We start from the raw sequence: 21,030 nt of genomic DNA, 5'->3' as shown, positions 1-21,030 counted from the left end.
GGAATGCATTTCTTTTTTTAGCTTCTAGACTGACATGACTAATCCAAAGATTAAAAAAACAACATTCTAAAAAGGTGCAGAAAGCAATAAACCATAATTGACCTTGACAGGGTAAGCCCAATAGCTCTCTCTAAAGGGTCGATCCATCATTTTCTATGCAGCCCAATGGCCGAACAGATCTAACTACTTTGTGTAAACCATGCACAGTAACAAATACCTCAAAAATCATATAACTACCGACTACAAATCTACAACCAAGGAAATAGAATCGACACCTATCTTTCCGTTATCACCAACATGACATTATGTGTATGGGGCAAAAATCACCCCATTTAAGGTACGCTCTTTATTTTTGTTTCCACTAATTTGAAGATCGAAATTCTGGCTCCACTGTTGCAAATCTTTGGAAGACGAAAAAGTACTATCAAGAACCTACCATACATGACTTCATGCCATTGGTCTTGTGTAGAACAATTTCAAAAGTCAATAACAAGACAATCAATAATTTGATTTACGCATTTTAATTAAATTCGAAATTGAAGTTAGAAACTTCGAATTTAAATAAACAATACATGTTTTCACACACACACACAAATAATAGATGCACTTTATTCTATGAAATTATTTTATAATATCATCAAGTCTTAGTGTATATAGTAAATTAATTTACTCTTGTAATTCAAACTTCTATGCTAAAACTCTAAAAATCATAAGATACACGATAAAATAATTAGTTAACTTCTAAACTATTTGAGAATTTTTAAGTAAATTCCTTAATTATTTTTTTTAGATGAGTTTCTAAATAGATTCCTAAAATAAGTATACTGTTATCTTTTGGTTACTTTGCTCAAGAAGAACAAACTCAATATCACTATATCTCTTAAACCAATGATTGGTTGGTATATCAAAGACCCATTTTTTTTCTTGGTCTAAGGACTCAATTTAAAAACCTACTTAAAATTCTAAAATTTAAAAACTAACTTAATAATTTAACCAAATTTAAGACAATGTGGAAAAATATACAAGAAAAGGACCATCTCTTAATCTCCATTTAATTTTTCTATTTACGTTTTTAGTAACCAAACTTTTGGAGAAAAAAAAATAGAGTTGATATATATATATATATATATATATATATATATATATATTATAGAGAGTAACATTTATTTTTTTAAAAAACTTAATAATGGAAAAAATGGATTGGGAAAAAAATTGAGATTATATTTTCTCAAATATACATCAGTAACCTTATTCCACGAAATATACAATTCTTTTATTTGTTTTACGAAAAAAATAATTGATAGTAATAGTAGCACTAGTACTTAAGTGGAAAAGGGCGCGTTTTCAGTATTTTTTCAAAGCAAACGAATAACGGTCTCTGTAACTACATATTCGTAAGCGTCCAATAGCAGAACGCCACGTTCAAGTTCCCAAGTCCCGCGAAATCTCGAGAGGTTCATCAATGGCGTACTCAGTCCCGCTCCTCCTCCTCATCCTCCCGTTCATCTTCTTCTCTTTCGGTCGAGCTCTTCCGCGCGAAGCCATATTCGACGCCGCCGACGTTCTCTCCGATTCGGGGTACGTTTCCATGGCCCTCACGCTCGAAATCGTCGCCGAAACCCTTCTTGAGCAGTCCCCTTCCGCCACCGTCTTCGCCCCCTCCGATTCCGCCTTCAAGAAATCCGGCCAGCCCTCCCTCGATCTCCTCCGCTTCCACCTTTCCCCGCTCCCTCTCCCGCCGGCGAGCCTCCGTCTCCTCACCGCCGGCTCCAAAATCCCGACGATGCTCCCCGGCCAGACTCTCACCGTCACCACTTCCTCCTCCGATCGCGTAACCTCGTTCAACAACATCAAGCTCACCGGATCTCCCATCTACGACGACGGTATTCTCTTAGTCTACGGAATCGATAGGTTCTTTGACCCTACCTTTCAGTTCAACAGTCAAAGACCTAGTGATAATTCCGATACCTCTTGTTCCGCGAAGAACCACACCGCGAGTGCCTCCGATTCCTTCGATCAAGCCATCCAAACCCTAAAAACCGGGGGATACTCCGCCATGGCTTCGTTTCTCGGGATGCAGCTCTCCGGCGTGGCGGATCAGAGCGGGATCACGGTGTTCGCTCCGACGGACGACACGGTGATGAGCCGCATCGGCGATTTCGGTGAGTATCCTTCGTTCTTTCGGCGCCACGTCGTGCCGTGCCGGCTCCTGTGGAACGATCTGGTGAATTTCGGCGACGGATCGGAGCTGCCGACGTTCTTGGATGGATTCGCCATCAACATCACCAGATCGGATGGCGTTTTGATTCTCAACGGAGTTCCGGTGTTCTTCCCCGACGTGTTCTTCAATGACAGGGTGGTTGTTCACGGCGTTAGTGATGTGCTGGCTGCACAAGACAGCGCCATTAAGGACAACGCGCTTCGCATTGATGATGATGATGATGAAATCCTGTTTGACCCTTCTGAATTTTGAGGCTATGTAAATTTTTAGTCACTGCGACCATCCAATTTCTTTTCTTTTTTCTTGTTTACTTCTCTAGTGAATAAAGATTGACCAAATAATTTCGATTGATGCTATAGCTAGCAGTTAGGGAGCATAACAGAGAACACAATGATGCATAGTACAAGGATTGATTAACTCTCTCATCCAAGGGAAAATAGGCAGAACACACTTAAAATGGATTAGTGATAGGATAGGAGATCTTCAAACTACTTCTGGAGATTTTCTCTTATTGGAAGTTGGAACATATTATGTACAAATTATCGATTGATATTTTTTTTTAATCAGCCCCTGAGATTACTTCACCGCCATTGTCTAAAGTTGAATTGGGAGGAATCTTCTTTGTTGAGTGGGTGTTTAATGAATCTTTACTTCCAAACATGTTAGGTTCACAATAGTAAATTCTTATTTGGATAAATTCCATAGATAAATACAAAAAAAAACACATAAAATAAGTTTGATTTCTCAAATAAATTAAAATCCACTTATATACTTAAACTTTTACTATAAAAATTCTCTCATAATTTCTCAAAAAATTTAAGTGCACAGTGAAAAAAGTTTAATTCATTTTACTTTTTTATTTTCTTCTTTTATATATATATCTATTAAATGGCTCAAGTTATAAGTGTGGTACTAGCCAAAGCAAATAGCTAGGCATGAATCTAAAGCTAAAAACAAATTAAAATGCTCTTTCTTTATATGGACAAAATGTTCTAGTACACGGAACTAGCTTTGGCTATTCTCTTCAAACTCAAAGATGCAGCTTCGCTCCACCTTTGTTTCTTCCCGTAATATAGTAGGGAATTGTAAAACAATAAAAAACTCTACTTCTTTATCAACTATTTTTTATTGTACAATCTATACTTCACTATTTGCATTTGACAACGGTAAATTTGTGGTGGTTTCTGGTAAGGATGACTTCTCAAACACTTCCCTCCTTCGGGGGCGGTTTGCATAGAGTATCCAGAGAACAAGGCATAGCAGAACACCAACCGAAATGAGGCCAAGTCCTACATTGATAATCTTGAGGTAATGGTTTAATGGAGGACAGTAGCTTGAAGTGATTTTTGTGAATGCATCCCTGACAAAATTGCAATTCTGAAGGCTAAGTAAAGGTGGAGTGTAATGTTCTAATGCATAGCTTTCATTCACCGCAGCTACTATCTGCAAATAAATCTGGGGGGTCACCCTGCCAACTGTGGTGCAAATGCCAGATTCAGATACCTCACATTCATAGTTCTTCCAAACCTGAAAGTTTAAACAACAGACTTAATGAGATTCTGTGTATATTGTTACCAGAAATAGACACTGGAATATGAATCACATGATACAAAAAATTTAGAACAATTTTAACAGTAAAACTTAAGAGATACTTCTTTTCATCCTATTTCCATATGGCAGGGGGAAAGAAAGCTAGCAAAAGCCAGGGAAGTGGCAAAGCTCAACAACCAAGAGATGAAGAAAATTACCCTTGAAGCATTGGCAGAAGAAACTTCTTGATCTGTACATTGACGCTCTTGAAACTGAGAGTCAAAAGGGTAGCATAAAGATGGCATTCTAGGCCCAGACTGATTGTAATAGCCAGGACTACCTTGTGTTTCATTTATGTTTGCAGTGGCAAAGATGAATGTATTGACAACACTTGCAATATTGTTGATCACTTGTTTACTTTGAAAGAGTGTTTTGTTTGTGGTTCTCTGATCAACACATGGGAGGACATTACTTAGTGCAGATTCAGTGCGTGGATTTGCTACCCATTCTCCCATAGCCATACAGGTATCAGAAATTGCGCTGTAATAGAAATAATTTACTCATGTCAGGTTTGGTTGTTAATGTCAGAATTTGAACAGACAGAAACTCCTATAACATAAAAATAATTGGATTTCCTTCTGATATTATCAGCTCAGGTGATTTTGTAATGGATTATGTTACAACTTTCAATTGAAGGTGATAGAAAGGGGATTGAATCCAATGAATGCCCAGAGGGAAACAAGAAAGTGAGTAGTTCCTACTAATTACTGCTAATAGGTTAAACTGAAATCTATTTAGATATAATGGCTTACTTATTAAGGATAATGAATACTCCACAAAGAATGAATGTGGTTGCAACCAGTAACCATCCAGTGATAACAAATCTGCAAAACATTTTAAAAAATCAGATAGAAGAACATACCAAGCAAGCACCCTTCGTATATATATGGGGCATGATAAACAAAGGTAATATCAATAGACCATAAACATAACTTACATGAGGATTGCATGTCGATATCCAAGGACAGACAGAACTGCAAAAAATAAGAGTCAGTTGAAACCAAGAGTTCAGGAACATAAGTATAAAATTAGGTCAACTTATTCAAGATTTTATGATCAACCCATACCAAGTCCAACAAGAGCCAGAAGAAGCATTACAGCTGCCACAACATACAAAGCTAGACGCCTACAAAATGCACATGGTTTAGCATCATACGTGGATAAAATATCAAGTTGTAGAATGAAGGGCTTTCAGTTTTATGATTGCGTACACGTCATTGAATACTCTTCGAATTTTAACTGAATTTTCATTTGTCTTCTCGGAAAGTGTGTCTGCTGCAGAATTTAGATCCACATTTAGCTTGTCAATACCATCCATGACATCAGATGGAAGAAGAATCTGGGTGACATTGATAGTTTTTGCAAGGGAGAGATACTCTGTGACATTTCTTAGAGTCTGCACTGTATAATCAGACTGATTGACAAAATAATGGAGGGTATCCAAGGCTTGACCATGGAATTTATCCTGCGCAACAGAAAGGAGGATACATCCAGTCCTGTGTGATAAAGAGACTAGGGCATGTTAGTAACCACACTCGAGTGCATGATGAATAAAACTTAGAGCTATGGCAGTAAACAGAAATTTCACATGTATTGTGCAAAAACTAATTCTTAAAATTTCACAGCAATGGAATTACCAAAAACATCATCATCGTTGGATTTTTTACACTGAAAAATGATAATAAAACATCCATGGCACATGATTTTGAATTATAAATACAGAAGAAAATCTGGGTAATCAATCATGAAAAAGCTCATTAAAGAACAATGTTACCATATCTATTGACAAAGGGGGAAAGGACGAGGGGAATTTTGAGGATATACAGCATCCCATGAAGAAATTAACAAGGGGAACATGAAAATAGAGTCTTACGCGGCAGCAAAAGTGAATGATATAAGAAGTATAAGACAAATCCTCTGTGAATGATTTGATCCTTTGTCCTTGATGTTAATTCCCCATCCACAGCACAGATGAATCATAAGCGCCAAGCCAAATGAGATAAACCACAGGACAGCAAGAATGAAACCAGCTGCACCAGTGAATCCAACTGACTGCAGATATAATAGTTAATTGAAGTTAGAAGAGAAGAATCTTCTGAAGATAGTAGAAAAAGAGTAACTGAACAATAGACTCCAAACTTAGAAGAAACGTAATCTACAGCTGTTTATTATACAGCAGAGGCATTTGGCCATCATGACTTGAATGTGCAAAGAATTATAATGGTAGTAGGCAGGCACATAGTAAGGGTGTATTCGGATAAACATCTTAACTACGCACCTATTTAATCATCTCATTACATGAGAGATTTTGTCATAAATTTGACCAGTTACACCAAGAAACTTATTGTAATAAGCTGAAAAGAACTTATAGGAGTCAGTGTCAGAAGAGTCATTTTCACAAGTCCAAATAAGCTTCCTGAAAACTACCAAATGCTCCCTAAGACTAGGATTAAAGAAAATATCACTTATTCATCCCACCATTTTGAGTTTCAAAAGTTGCCTTAGATACCAGATATCAAGCATGATCTGAATTCACTTCACATTTCTTAATGATACTCAATATAGATAGATAGATAGATGTATAAGCAAGCAATCAGTTGAAACGTATAGAACAACAATATTCTCCCTTTCAATCAAATACACCAAAGATCCAGGATGTTCAACAAGAATTGTAAGGCAACATGCAATAACTCATTTCACAATATGGAATTGGCACTGAGCATAGAATAAATCATCCATCCATTTTAAAACATGGTGATCAAAGAAGGAACGACGACACTTACAGCCCAATAATGCTGATCTGCAATATCCCAACCACCTCGATAGCGTTGGAATCCTCGCAGAATGTCAGGCCTATTGGTCCTGTTTGACGCCAGAATAAGAACATCCTCACCTTTAGGCCCCGGTGCTGGAGCCACTTGTGTGAGTTCACTCTTCCATGAACCCAAATTCTCCTCTTCTTCTCCTGCAAAGTGGAAACAGACACAAAAAGAAAAAGTACTAAATAACCACACTTGTAAGCAAAGCAAAACAAAATGAAACCAAACCCATCCACAAGCCAATATGCAAACACAAGGCATCCCAAATTTCCATTTCTCCAATCCTCAATACCAAAAATTGGGAAATCCAACAAGATGGAATGAAGCAGAAGCCGTGACACCAAGTTTTGATCTTTCATTCCAAGTCCTAACCTTTCCCAAGATCCACACATAACCCATCAGCATATTCAGAAATAACAACGAATGAGAAACACGAACCTATGATAAACTTGACGGGATGGCGAATCGACCCAGTTGGAGAAAAAGCTGAAACAGAGCTTAGAAACAGTGACACGGGGAAGAGGAGCAGCAAAATCCAAAACCCATTGAAGGAAGAGGCCTTCATTATTGTGTGTTGAAACAAAGAAAAAAAAAAAAAGAACTCAGACTGCAAAGTAGGTGGCTTCACTTCAACTCACCCCGGCACCGCCATTTTGGACTCTAGTCCAACCCAAAAGAAGGAGTCAACAGTAACACCACCGGCCACACTAATCACGACATTCATTGAGGTGGTCGGAATCTGATAACCCTCGTGCTGAGGTTACATCTAAATAAAGAAAATTTAGCGGAACACAACAGAGAGAAACTATGATTGATGAGAGAGTCACATGGGATGGGGTGGTGTGAAGTGTGTACACAACACACATTGATGAATATTGTTGACGTGAGTGTAACCAAAAAGGCGGGTGCGGTTTTAATCATTTTAATTTGCGTAAATTATGCTTAGTTCCGTATAATTTGGGTAAAAGCAGTTTGGCCTAACTTATCATATATTTCACATTTTTAGTTAAATGACCCCCTCTCCTTCATTTTATAATTTTTATTTGCAATTCTTATTTTTAGAAAAAACTGTTTGCTTTATTTTTTTAATTTTAGAATGTAAAAAAGTACATTAATTATTTTTTCTGAAATATATTAGTAAAATAAGCGATGAATTAACGGTGCAAATGCTATAATCGATCTAATCACAATTGTTAACTTTTTCCTTAAAAGAAAGTTTGTTAACCCGTATAAAAAAACTTTTAACTTTTATATTTTTTAATTGATAGATAGTGTAAAAAAATACTAATTAAACTCATATTAATAAGTAAAATTTAATAAGCATACATTTTTAATAAAAATATATTTATACTTTTTTATCATTATAAATTATTTTTATAAAAATAAAAAAATTATTATATATAATAATTTGTGATTAAAAAAAATTCCACTATCAATGTATCATTTATTTTAATAAATATATAATATAATTAATTATTAACAAATAAAAACATTTTACTAGAAAAAGTGATATAATCAATAATTTTCTTAAAATATATTATCTTAAACTTGATATAAAACTAGACGGAGTGAATGGTTAAATTATTAGATGATTCTTGACCTCTTATAAAAAGGCAAATCACTTGTTTTTGCTGCGCATTGACTGTGACTGATCGGTTCAGCGGACGCGGATTCACTTTTCTTTTTTATTTTCTCCATTTCCTAATCTCTCATTAGATAAAAGTCGTTACTTTATTTATTTTTCATTTCTAGAATCTCATTAAATAAAAGCTGTTAGTTGAAGACTTGAAGTGATGTTACCGGAGTATTCGCAAATTTAATCTTAAATATAAATTTTTTTAGAGTAAATAATTAAATTTATCCTTAAAGTAAGAATGTTGTAAGTTAATCCCTTTAATTATTATGAAAAATTTTAATTTAATTTCCCAATATTTAAAACGAATGATAAATTAGTCATACAAATCATGATAATTTAATCCTTAAAAGAAAATTTAATCATTAAAATATTTTGTCACACTTTTTACACATTCAAAAATTTAATTTATTTTTCATTCTTTAAGAAATAATTTGTTACTTCATCGTATCTTCGAACCTTCGGACAAGTCCTTGTTTATTTATAAAAAAAAAATTAACTAATTTTATTTAAATTAATATTGTTATTTTCTTTTATTGACTTTTTTATTTTTAATATCAAATTTCAACAAAGATTAAGTTAAAAAAATGTAATTTAATATAATTAGTTAGCTTTATTAATTAGGGTAAACCAGTTTTTTTTATTTATATTTGAGACGAGACGAGAGGGAGTAGAACTCCGGTGCTTCAAAATCTTGGTGATTTTTCTAAGATTGAATGATACCCATCATTTTGTGAGGGTGTGGTTTAACTATTGAAGTGCAAATTATAAAGCCAAAGCCACAGCTCTGAATAAAGACAGTAGGAGTGCAACATGGCATGGGGCACAATGTAGCTGTCAGTTTAGCACGGAAAGATTCACACCTCGCCAACAACAACTATTTCTCCTGAAAATATTTTTTTATATTATTTTTTCTCAAGAGTATATATTCTTTAGAAGATAATTTTGTTGGAGAAGTAATCAGACATTAAATGTAAATGTTTTTTTTTTTTTTTGCGAAAATTTAGACTTCAATTTATATGTGGTAATGTGGAAACTAACTATTTGCACTAGATCCAATCTCGTTGATTTTCATATCCATCTATACTTATAAAAATTAAAAACAAATATTTAGCTTTATAAACATAAAAAACAAATACCTAGTATGATTATTAGGTTTACCATAGTAGCATGTTGATATGCTTCTTTAGGTTAGGATACATATTAAGCCCAAACATTATCAATGAATAAGAAAACATTATATAGTATGATTAGGTTGACCATAAATAGGATCATTCTGTTAAGTTAGCTTAAGATTTGGTGAGAAAAAGAATCAGATTAGTTGAAGGGTGGGTCCCTGTGATATGGCACGTGACCACTGGCAAAGGGCATGTGGGACCGTCATGCTTTTTGACATGGGATTCATTTCAAGCATTGGGTTGAACACTCAACGATTTCCAATATCCATCAGTATCATCTTCCCTTTCCTTCGGACAATGCTTTATAAATGGTACCTTTAGCCTTTGAGTTCCCACTAACAATCTTTTTAGCATACACAGTGTTTTACTTTTCACTCCGAATTAAAATAATTAGTTTTTGACAAACTAATAATATACATGATGCACAATATTCAACAACTTTTATGCTCTCGTAAGGTTTTGTTAAATTAATTAATTATAAGTTGTCGTTCATCTAGAACATTATTCCCATATGCATACACAAGAGTGCTAAAATAACATTAATTGCTCTAGGATTTGTTTAAAAACAAAGGATTCACTGGAAAAGAATAAAAATAATGTAGGAAAATATCTTATTTATCATTATTTAATATTTTAAAAAATAAATTATTATTTGCATCCAATATTAACTTCTTAAATTTTAATTATAATTATTTTTATCTTCTATTTTAGAATTTCATTTTTTAGTTTTAACTATTTTCTTTTACTTAAATTGAAAATAAGTATGTAATTTATGCAAAGTACGGTGATTATTTAGATCCTCATATATATATAAAAGATTATTTAGATCCTTATTCTTATTAACAAGAAAATATATTATGAAACATAGGTTGCCTATTTAAGTATTATGATTATCAATTTTGTTTAAAAAGGTAGTTGTTTTTTAAAGGAGTCATAAAGATTGTGTCTCCCACATTATTAATAGAACATTTAAATCAATTGAATTAGTAGACATATTATGTTATAAATAAATAGTATCATTATATATAACACTAAAATTTTTAATTTATATTTAATGTACATGTAAATTTACATAATAAATTTTGTGATTATTATTTTTATTTAATAATTAATTTTTTTACATATATAAATTATAAATAAAAATCATAGGTTTAATAAGTATTTACATATGTAAAAAAATATCAAATATATTTAATTATCAATTGCTATAAAAAATATCCAAATACATCATTCAATTAAATATCATATTTAATTGAATGATATATTTAAATGTTTATTATAATAATTAAAAATTAAATAAATATAATATTTAATTGAATGATAATTTTTTTTATAACAATTGATAATTAAATAAGTTTGATATTTTTTTACACATGTAAATACTTATTAAACCTATGATTTTTATTTATAATTTATATATGTAAACAAATTAATTATTAGATAAAAAATAATTATCACAAATTTTATTATATAAATTTATATGTACATTAAATATAAATTAAATTTTTTAGTGTTATATCTAATGACACTATTTATTTATAACATAGTATGTTTATTAGCAAAAAAAATCCTATAGACACAATACGGATTGACAATCTGTATAATTTTTTTTTTTTATCAACAATTCGTATGACCCTTTCACTGTGTTGTTGGGCGTCCAAGCAAAAGTGATGGGTGCCCAAAGCAACTGTCCAATGAAAAATAACAAAATGAAGTTGGGTTGGGCTTGTGTGATTTTTGGTAAGAGTGATTGCTAAATACACCTCCCTCGTTTACTAGATGCATGTCTCTTGTGTAATCTTGGTTTTCTTTTTCAAAGTCACTCTGTCAAAATTAAATTATGGGAAATATTAACCTTGTGATCTTTCTTTGCTCTAGGCATTTGAACTTCACCAATCTTTCCCACCATCCATATGTGATCTTTCTTTGCTCTAGGCATTTGAACTTCACCAATCTTTCCCACCATCCATATGTCTAGTGCAAAGCAAAACTCAGTATTGGAAGCTCATGTGTTAACCGATCAAACAGAAATTGGTTCACCCCATTTATGAAGTTAACAAGTTTCATTGCCATATCATCTTCACCTTCAACTACACGCTAGCGTGAACCTCTTGTTCAAGTTGAACATGTCGATCTCTACCAGCTTTGATGGCTTCATTGTTCCTCCTTCCTCCTCCAAAATCCATTTTCTTGGCTTCAATGTTCTTCCACTCTTCAGAGAAAAGAAAAAACTCCATTTGCCTTTCACACCATTCTGTCTTGGTAACATCAGTGACGAACAAGCCTCTCTTGTTCCTAAACCGGTGGAGCAACGTGTTTTTATCTGCTTTAGGCTTCTTCTTCCTCCCCCTCATAAAATCGCCATAGTCTTCTATGTCGGGTTCTGCACAAATGCACAACTTTCTCTTGGCTTTTAGTGAAACCAAGTCAACTGACTTGGCATTTCTGTGCAACTTAGAGGCTAAAGTGGGTGTATGTTTTGAGGTGTAGCAATTTCTTTTTCATCGCTTAGTATCTCAATTGGGTTCTTCTTGGAAGATGTTCCCACCATGCAAGTTTGTGATTTGTGGTTGGAGTAGTGTAGTACTACTACTTGTGCATCAATTCACGTGTTGAGAATTAATTCTAGAAATGTCAGACTTGGGAACTCTAGAAATTATGGTGTGTTGAGATCTTATTAGATTGGAGCTAGTGAGTGAGAATTGGAAGGCTTAACCATCAAGAAAGGAAGAAAAATTGAGAGCAAAAGACCCGCTGTAGAATCTTGGTAGAGTCACAAAGAAAGTAAACAAATACGAAAGAAAAAGCGTAAAAGATAGAAAAAGCAGTTTTGGGATGGAGAATGTTAATTTGGAGGATTGGTTGAGTGGTATGTGGATCATAATTCACATGATAAACTGAACAATTTTGATTGGTTTCAGACACGGTTCTTATGTCCAAAAACTATGATCATGTAAAGCAAATAGTCTCAGCATAAATTGATGTAAAGAAAACCCTGCACTAGTTGCTACAGAGTCACTAGTAGGGAAAAAACAAAAAAACCAACTGTAAGAGTCAGAGTATTCCAGAGCATATTTTATGATTATGCAATATGGGTCGAAAACCTTCATTGCTAAGCTGTCTAGCAGGTCATGTACCCCACAAATACGAAGCACAAACAACGTCCCACGTTAAAGCATCCTTTGAGTAAAAAGTAAAAGAAAAAAAATTACGAACAGCTTGCTAGAGTCAACTTAATTAACTAGTTTATTCAACTTCAGGATTCAAGGAATTTGTTAGCTGCACCTTATCTTCACTCCCCCCCTAAAAGGTTATCATACAGTAGCACATAATATATCAAACAAAATGCATTCTTCTAAACATTTGGCATATCATTTCCAATCACACTAACTTCTTTCAAAATTAACAACCAAAATTTAAAATAATTAAATTATATTATCTAATCTGAACACTTAATAATAAAAGCAAAACACCAAAGTAGTTTTAAATTGTAAACAAATTATTTTTTGACAGACGGTAGATATTAGAATATCATTAAAAGCATTAAAGTTTGCATTATTGTAAATATTGTACGCGAATAATACTTGCAACATTTAGTCTGATTTACACTTACTAGTTTTGACCAATCCCCATATATTTCTTCTTTTCTACTCACTAGGGGAATGAATGAAGGTATTCAGTGCTCTCAATACCCATTATATGCAGGACACTCAGAAACAAAATCACAGTACCCACACTTCCACTGCTCATCCTGAGCAACATAACTGGTTTCTCTCTGTCTAAGCCAAAACTCAATACAAAAGAGCAATGAGAATAAGAGTCCTTGTGTTACTGAAAGGAGCACCCGAATCAATAGAGTCCCACCACAATGCACGAAGACGCGCGTTCAGCACACCCCTCCTCCCTCCCCGCGAAGTGGTGCATCCCTTCTGCGACCTCTCCGACGTCGCCGTCGCCGCTTCGGCGCCCCGAAACCCCTCCCCGTGGGTCCCACGGATCCTCTCCCTCCTCGATGGGTCCCCCTCCATGGAGTCCAACCTCGACTCCTTCTGCCGCAAGTTCCTCATCATCCTCTCCCCCTCCTTCGTCGCCCACGCCCTCCGCTCCCTCCCCAACCCTAACCCTAACACTAACTATGACCCCCTCGTCGCCACACGCTTCTTCTCCTGGGCCGCCACGCAACCGAACTACTCCCACTCCCTCGACTGCCACGTCTCCCTCCTCCCGCTCCTCCTCCACCACCCTTCCTCCCTCCGCGGCGCCCTCTCCGCCCTCCGCCGCGCCAACCTCCCCCTCACCCTCCCCGCCGCCCACTCCCTCGCCTCCACCCTCGCCTCCGCCGCCCTCGTCGACGAACTCCTCTGGCTCCTCCGCGAAATGAAGAACCACAATCTCCACCCCACGCTCTCTATCCTCAACTCCCTCCTCAACGCCCTGGTCAACGCCTCCCTCATTGACTCCGCCGAGCGCGTCTTCAAATCCATCCACCAACCCGACGTCGTCAGCTACAACACTCTCGTCAAGGGCTACTGCAGAGTGGGGCGAACCCGGGACGCGCTCGCCTCGCTCCGCGAAATGGCGGCGGAGAACGTGCCCCCGGACGAGGTCACTTACATGACCTTGATGCAGGCTTGTTACAGCGAGGGTGACGTGAATTGTTGTTTGAGGCTTTACCATGAGATGGAGGAGGATGAGGGATTACAAATGAAAATCCCTCCTCACGCTTATAGTTTGGTGATTTGTGGGCTGTGTAAGCAGGGGAAGGTTTTGGAGGGTTGTGCTGTGTTTGAGAGTATGGTTAGGAGAGGTTGTAAGGCTCATAAGGCTGTGTATACTGCGATAATTGACGGTTATGCCAAGAGTGGGGACTTGGATTCGGCAATGAAATTTTTTGAGAGGATGAAGGTGGATGGGGTGGAGCCTGATGAGGTTACCTATGGGGCTGTCGTGAGTGGGTTGTGTAAGGGTGGGAGGGTGGAGGAGGCCTTGGGTTATTTTAGGTTTTGTAAGGGGAATGGCGTGGTGTCTGCGATGTTCTATTCGAGTTTGATTGATGGGCTTGGGAAGGTTGGGAGGGTGGATGAGGCGGAGAGGCTGTTTGAGAAGATGGCGGATGAGGGGTGTCCCCAGGATTCATATTGTTACAATGCTCTCATGGATGGTTTGTGCAAGAGTGGGAGGCTTGATGAGGCGCTCCTGTTGTTTAGGCGGATGGAGAGGGAGGGCTGCGAGCAGACGGTTTATACGTTTACTATACTTATCAGTGAGCTTTTCAAGGAGAGGAGGAATGAGGAGGCGCTCAAGCTGTGGGATGAGATGATTGACAAAGGTGTCACGCCAAATTTGGCGTGTTTTAGGGCTCTTTCGATTGGTCTGTGTCTTTCGGGCAAGGTTGCGAGGGCCTGCAAGGTGTTGGACGAGCTGGCCCCCATGGGGATTGTTTTGGATTCAGCATATGAGGACATGATTGCTGTGCTCTGCAAGGCTGGTCGCGTGAAGGAGGCCTGCAAGTTGGCTGATGGAATTGTTGATAGGGGTAGGGAAATACCGGGAAAGATTCGGACTGTGTTGATTAATGCTTTGAGGAAAGCTGGTAATGCAGATTTGGCGATAAAGTTGATGCATAGCAAGATTGGTATTGGGTATGACCGAATGCGTAGTGTTAAGAAGCGAGTGAAGTTCCAAACCCTTGTTGATAGTTGATTTCTTTTTTGCAATTAGACATTGCACTTGAAAATTGGTGATAGCCAAAGCCAGAAAATATAGTGCATCTCTCGTCATTGTTTCATAGGTAAACTTATAGAGTTGCTGACCTGTTGATTCAATGGTTGGTCCCTGAAATTTTGTTATATGTGTTGTGTATATATAATTTCAAGATCTAATATTTTACCCCAAATGAGCGTTGTCTTGCATTGAAAGGTGCTTAATCAAATCACTTTGGACTCTTGGCATGAGTAACTTTAGATTGAATGCCCACACATGGTGACTTTAGACTTATTTGACATTTTTAAGGTTATAAACTGGACATGGATAGAAATAGAAGTAATAAGTGAACACCATATGCCTTGTGCAAAATCAAAGCTTACTATTGGAAGCTCGCGTGTTAATCCATCAGTGCGCAATCGATTCACACCATTTATGAAATTAACAAGCTTCGCTGCCATAACATCTTCAAGTGGCTTCATCTTCATCTTCACTTTCTTCTTAGTACCAAGGTTCCAGTAAAATAGACAAATAAAAGAAAAGGAATAAAAATTAGAAAAGCAATCCTGGGATGGAGACTTTTAGGAAAGCATTATATGTGGTCTATTCACATAATGAGTATGCTCAAAACACAGATACATACTTGCACAAAGGTGTCTATACCAAAAATCAAAGGATTAATAGTCAAAGGTCTTATTATCAAAGCAAGTTATCTGAAGAGAAAAACTTGTAGATAGTACCTCGTACAAGATCATTCTAATGCGCATAATTAGTTCCAAAACATCCAACAATATACATGAGTCTAAATGTAGACATGATTTTCTTCAACCATAGTGTTGGTTAGGATAGAAGGGTTGCTTGGAAGCTGGAAGAATAAAGGGAAGACAAAAAAAAAGTTAGTATTGACAGTTAGAGGGGATTATTAGATAAATAAATAGGGAAAGTGGAGACATCATTCAGTTTTTTAGTTTTGGAGAACAGAGCATTAGCACAGTTGTGAGCAGGGCAACCTTCAGAAGCATTTTTGTCTTTCTCCCTTCTCTGTTTTCTAAGTTACCTCTCCAAAACATCATATTCTGTTTATGGGCTCTTACCACATAGTAGAATAAAATTGAATATGTAGCAACATTTCATAGTTGTTCTGGAATGTACGTTAGCAGCCAGCCAAAATGAGAAACAAGCATATAGGAATCAAGAACATCACAAACCTGAAGTAATCCTATTCTGTCTTGTATTGAAGTCTGAGAATTTCGCATTCTCTAAAATACTGACCCAAACACAATTGCCAACGCAATTGACATCCTTGCTCAAACTTTGTTGGTGAATCATGGGAAGCCTAGTCAGGCAGACAATTATGAATCCGATGAATGAGAAATAAATTTCATTCTCCTTATATTGTTTATGATAAATAATTAATCTTGCAAAACTATATATAATATCTAGTGATCAGAATAAAAAATTAATCTGTAATTTGGAGAAAATAAATAATTTAACTTCACAACATACAAGATGTTAAAACAATAAATAGTATCACTTTTGTGATTATATCTTGCCCAAAGACTTGTGGAAATCTCATAGTCTTGAGATACTTTAAATTTTTTCAAGAAGGAAAACTTTATATGGGTCTTATCATGCAATTTATCCAGGTCCTTCCATCCTATGAGCAGACAGACACAAATTAAAAAAAGGCAGACCTGCATCTGTGCTCTTTTAAGGAGCAACCAAAATTGCTTCCACCAAACTCCTTTCTTATTTGCTACAGACCTCTGGCTGATTTTCTTTCTACTGTTCAAGAGATCATATATAGTAATTGGAATTTATATATATAACTGCAGATAGTCTTTGTGAGAATGACTCAACAAGAACATCGGTCCTTTTTTGAGAGGTATAACTATAGATACTATCAGCAGAATTGTAGTCTATGGATATAATAAGATCAGCGAAAAATTCAGCAGGATTTATATGATCTGGGCACTGGTACCTGTTACATGGACAATTACCAACCAAATATTCAGAACAAACAGTTAAAAAGTCAGATAAAAAAATAAATAATATATGCATTGACAATGTAAAGGTTCTTTTCACCATTATTCAATCACAAACCGCTATACATAGAGAACCCATAACACCATCAAATCAATTTAGTATTCAATTTAACATCAGCTTTAGAGCAAAACACATTGTTTTGCTCCTCAGGGTGGAGGAACTTTGAAAGGAATTGAGAACAATCTTCTACTTTAATGAAATAATTGTATGCTAAAAATCATGGCTGACAAGGTTCCAATATGAAGAAACATAAGTTGGTTAACCTTGAAAACAAAGACCAGGTTTTGTCAAATCAGGTCAAGCTTGCCTTGGATCCTTTCAAAGAATGCTCGATTTATCTCATTATGGGAGCAACTCAATACTAAAGCCAAAGCACTAACTAAATTCCATTTTCATCAGACATCATTGCATTACTTTATGGTTGGCACATTAGCCTTTTCAAATAATGTGTTTTGAATTCAAGATATTCATGACGAAATTTTTACTTCATTTGCCGTAAATTTTTACTTCATCTACCTACGGCAAATGAAGGAAAACGAATATGTGAGCATAGTTTCTAATAAGGAAAATATCGCTACATGCCAAAAACAACTAGCTTCCATTCTATTGATGTTTCTCTGATAAAGTAACAAGTAAAATCAATCATTGGAGATTTAGCTCCTGTAAATAGAAGTATTGCTAGTTATTAACACAGTTAGTCTGATCACAAATGTGAAGTTATGTATAGTTGTATACAGTTCAACTCTTTTTTCATGGGGGTGAAATCAATGCCATAATAAAGAGAACATAAAAATATAAGAAAGAACAACCAATGCTTTTGAAAGTCAATGAATGGATAACTACATTTCTCTTTAACGCATTAACCCCTGCAACCGATCGCTACACAAGTGACAAGCCACAAAAAAGACAAATAAAACATGAATCCTTGTTAACAAGAGTACCTCCAGTCAGGTAGCAGATACAGACTTCTACCATTAATCAGGTTATTTAAGTCCAAACAGCAATTAAATGAATGGATGCAACTGGCTAAAACACAATTTCTAAATTGAGAATTTGAGATACACATTAACAACAAAAGAGAAAGTAGTTGTGCAACTATACAATAACTAAGTGTGTGCTTGTATTTCCGTCAATTTCAATGTAACACCAATCCAAGCCCTCCCCTGAATCTATGTTTCTGCCTCGAAAAACAGGAGTATAACGGCTTTCTGAAAAAAGCCAAAGTGCCCACTTGGCTATCACGTATCACCCTGACACACGTTCCAACCAAAATCAATTCTACCTAACATTAACCCTGTGTTTGGTTCGACGTCCACAGTGACATGTTTTGCCAAAATACATGCAGAAGCAACAAATATTTACTTCAGGATGACGCACGTATGAAGCTACATGACTAGCATGTTTGGAAATTCATTGAGAATGGAGGAATCACGATTGGGATGTGAAAGCTATTAGCTTCTGAAAATAACCTCTGAAACGTGAAACCAAACTCACTAGACATCAACCCAAACATGCTATAAAACAAATACATTAACCTTGCGCTTGATTCAGGGTTCACAGGGACATGATTTGCCAAAATGCTTCAAATGTATAAAAGGTTGATTGATGCAGAAGCAACCCATATTTGCTTCAGGCTGACACACATATGGTGCTATGTAACACCAATACAGACACCGGGTATAAAATATATAGACACTAGATAATACAAATTGCACAATTCAATAACAGCAAATCAAAGGGGAAGGCTATGAAAAATTGAATTAGATAGATAGATTCAATATGTTAAACACTGTCTGTCAAATGAACAACAAATTGTGCGGACAATCGATTCAACGCCACACAACAGTCATTGCATGAGATTAATACTCATCTCTCCATTTTGCTTTCTGCTTGCTCAAACTAAATCCCCCCGCCCCTAAAAAAAACAAAACAAAACTACCGGAGAACTTATAAACTTTCTCCAACAACTGTATTGAATAACAAAAGGATTTAATCAAAATCCCCCTTTACCCCTGGATTAAAACCTTTTTTACTACTACACCATACAAATGGGTTAGATAGAACTTAGAAACCCCATGTCAACCTTGGCCAATTAACCTACCTTCATTCTCCTAACCACCAACAACAACTACTTGTTCTTGACCGTCAACCCGAGTTCCCCTGCAACAATAACAGTGGTAGCCATATCAAGAAACATGCCATGCTCCACAACCCCAGCAAGCTGCAAAATAGCATCACTAGCAGCCTTCAAATCCCCAATACTCCTCTCGAAATACAAATCCACAATAAAGTTCCCATTATCCGTCACATAAGGCTCCTCCTTCTCCTTCTCCCCAAAAGTTCTGAGCCTGGCAACGCACCCAGCCTCCTCAAAAAGCTTCTGCAACCTCGCCGCGGTGAACCTCCAACAGAACTTAATAACCTCAACGGGCATGGCCAACCCACTACCCCCCAAATAGTTTACGAGCTTGGACTCATCAACGATGACGATGAACTTCTTGCATGCGCCTTCGACCATTTTTTCTCGGAGGAGGGAGCCGCCACGGCCCTTGACGAGGTTGAGGAAGGGGTCGACCTCGTCGGCGCCGTCGATGGCGAGATCGATGGCGGGGTGGGCGTCGAGATCGGAGAGGGGGATCCCGAGGGAGAGGGCTTGTTCGTGGGTTTTTGTGGAGGTGGGGATTCCGACGATGTCCTTGAGCTTGCCCTGGCGGAGGAGCTCGCCGATGCGGTCGACGGCATGCTTGGCGGTGGAGCCGGTGCCTAGGCCGAGGACCATGCCGGACTCCACGTACTCGACGGCCTTGTAGGCGGCGATTTTCTTCAAATCGTCTTGGGTGAGGATGACGGAGGGGGAGGAGGGGTGGAGGAGGCCGGCGTCCATGGCGGCTTTCTCGGTGGCGATGAAATGGGGGTAGGGAATGGCCATGTTAATGTTAAAGGTTGAAGCTAGCCACGCCCAGAGGTTTAAAATTGAATGTGTGGTGGAGAATGGAATGTAAGAGAAGACAGATTAGATAGGGTTAGAGAGGGAATGGGGATGTTTGGTTGTGAGGGTATATATAGAGATAGAGATAGAGATGGTGGAAACACTGCGTTTTTGTGTTGTGTTTGAAGGGGATTTACGTGTTTCGCGCGGTCCTGGGAAAGAGACACAGCATAGTCAGAGAGAGAGATTCCACCAACACCAAGGAACGAACGCAGCCATGCAGCTTCCGAGTTTTTTTCACGACACAAACCTAAAAACTATAACTAATGTATTTATACAAGTTAACCTGTGACATGTCACTGTTATTTTTCTTCAAAGAAGATTTCAGCAAGGGAGGAATGAATCTAATTAAAGCTTATATTATTCTCTCTCTCTTTTTTAATCTCTTTCTGTATATATGTTTTTTACTATAACAGAGTAAAAAAACAATAGAGTACGTGGCGTAAGAGTATTGTTACCTAATAAATAGGTGTATATCATAAAACTAGGTGATCCTATTTATCAAATTTCTGCGTAATTCGTTTCTTCACGTCGATTATTAGAAAACTATTGGCACGATTTTAACATGGGCCATGGTAATCCATTCAAGAACTTGACTTTCTGTGATGTTCTTTCCTATTACTCCTTCAAAATTACATATACATAATTTTTATAATTTTCATATGAATTTTGAATGGACAACACAGAAACAAGCAAAAAAATCAAATCCTCCATTCAATAGCATAGTTCCTGCTATGCCGTCACCCAACCATGCCGGAGCATTACTGTTACAATTAATGTTTCCACCCAGCCACAAGATAATTAAAAAAGGAAGGAGGGAGAGGGTGAAAGAGAAGGAAACAATACAATAC

The 21,030-nt window shown here is 36.8% G+C and overlaps 4 protein-coding genes across 4 annotated transcripts; 2 read left to right on the top strand and 2 right to left on the bottom strand.

The window, feature by feature from the left end:
• Positions 1 to 1,368: 1,368 nt before the first annotated feature.
• Positions 1,369 to 2,784, top strand: LOC114370795 (putative fasciclin-like arabinogalactan protein 20). Its single transcript, XM_028328182.1, has one exon. The coding sequence runs from the start codon at positions 1,463 to 1,465 to the stop codon at positions 2,471 to 2,473; it is 1,011 nt and encodes a 336-aa protein (XP_028183983.1). The 5' UTR covers positions 1,369 to 1,462; the 3' UTR covers positions 2,474 to 2,784.
• A 379-nt stretch (positions 2,785 to 3,163) lies between these two features.
• LOC114369787 lies at positions 3,164 to 7,510 on the bottom strand. The gene is made up of 9 exons (XM_028327041.1): positions 7,069 to 7,510; positions 6,595 to 6,776; positions 5,685 to 5,863; positions 5,023 to 5,307; positions 4,879 to 4,937; positions 4,749 to 4,785; positions 4,564 to 4,635; positions 3,970 to 4,291; positions 3,164 to 3,748 (listed from the first exon to the last, which is right to left on the bottom strand). Exons 1-9 carry the CDS (start codon positions 7,193 to 7,195, stop codon positions 3,359 to 3,361), a joined length of 1,653 nt encoding a protein of 550 aa, XP_028182842.1. The 5' UTR covers positions 7,196 to 7,510; the 3' UTR covers positions 3,164 to 3,358.
• A 5,516-nt stretch (positions 7,511 to 13,026) lies between these two features.
• Positions 13,027 to 15,386, top strand: LOC114369267 (pentatricopeptide repeat-containing protein At1g03560, mitochondrial). The gene has a single exon (XM_028326460.1). The coding sequence runs from the start codon at positions 13,249 to 13,251 to the stop codon at positions 15,142 to 15,144; it is 1,896 nt and encodes a 631-aa protein (XP_028182261.1). The 5' UTR covers positions 13,027 to 13,248; the 3' UTR covers positions 15,145 to 15,386.
• A 3,538-nt stretch (positions 15,387 to 18,924) lies between these two features.
• On the bottom strand, positions 18,925 to 20,437 carry LOC114372290 (probable ribose-5-phosphate isomerase 2). Its single transcript, XM_028329776.1, has one exon. The coding sequence runs from the start codon at positions 20,117 to 20,119 to the stop codon at positions 19,319 to 19,321; it is 801 nt and encodes a 266-aa protein (XP_028185577.1). The 5' UTR covers positions 20,120 to 20,437; the 3' UTR covers positions 18,925 to 19,318.
• Between the last annotated feature and the right edge of the window lie 593 nt (positions 20,438 to 21,030).

The sequence above is a fragment of the Glycine soja genome, chromosome 10 (genome assembly GCF_004193775.1).
Source record: "Glycine soja cultivar W05 chromosome 10, ASM419377v2, whole genome shotgun sequence".
Lineage (NCBI taxonomy): Eukaryota > Viridiplantae > Streptophyta > Magnoliopsida > Fabales > Fabaceae > Glycine > Glycine soja.
This window is presented reverse-complemented; position numbering and strand designations above follow the sequence as displayed.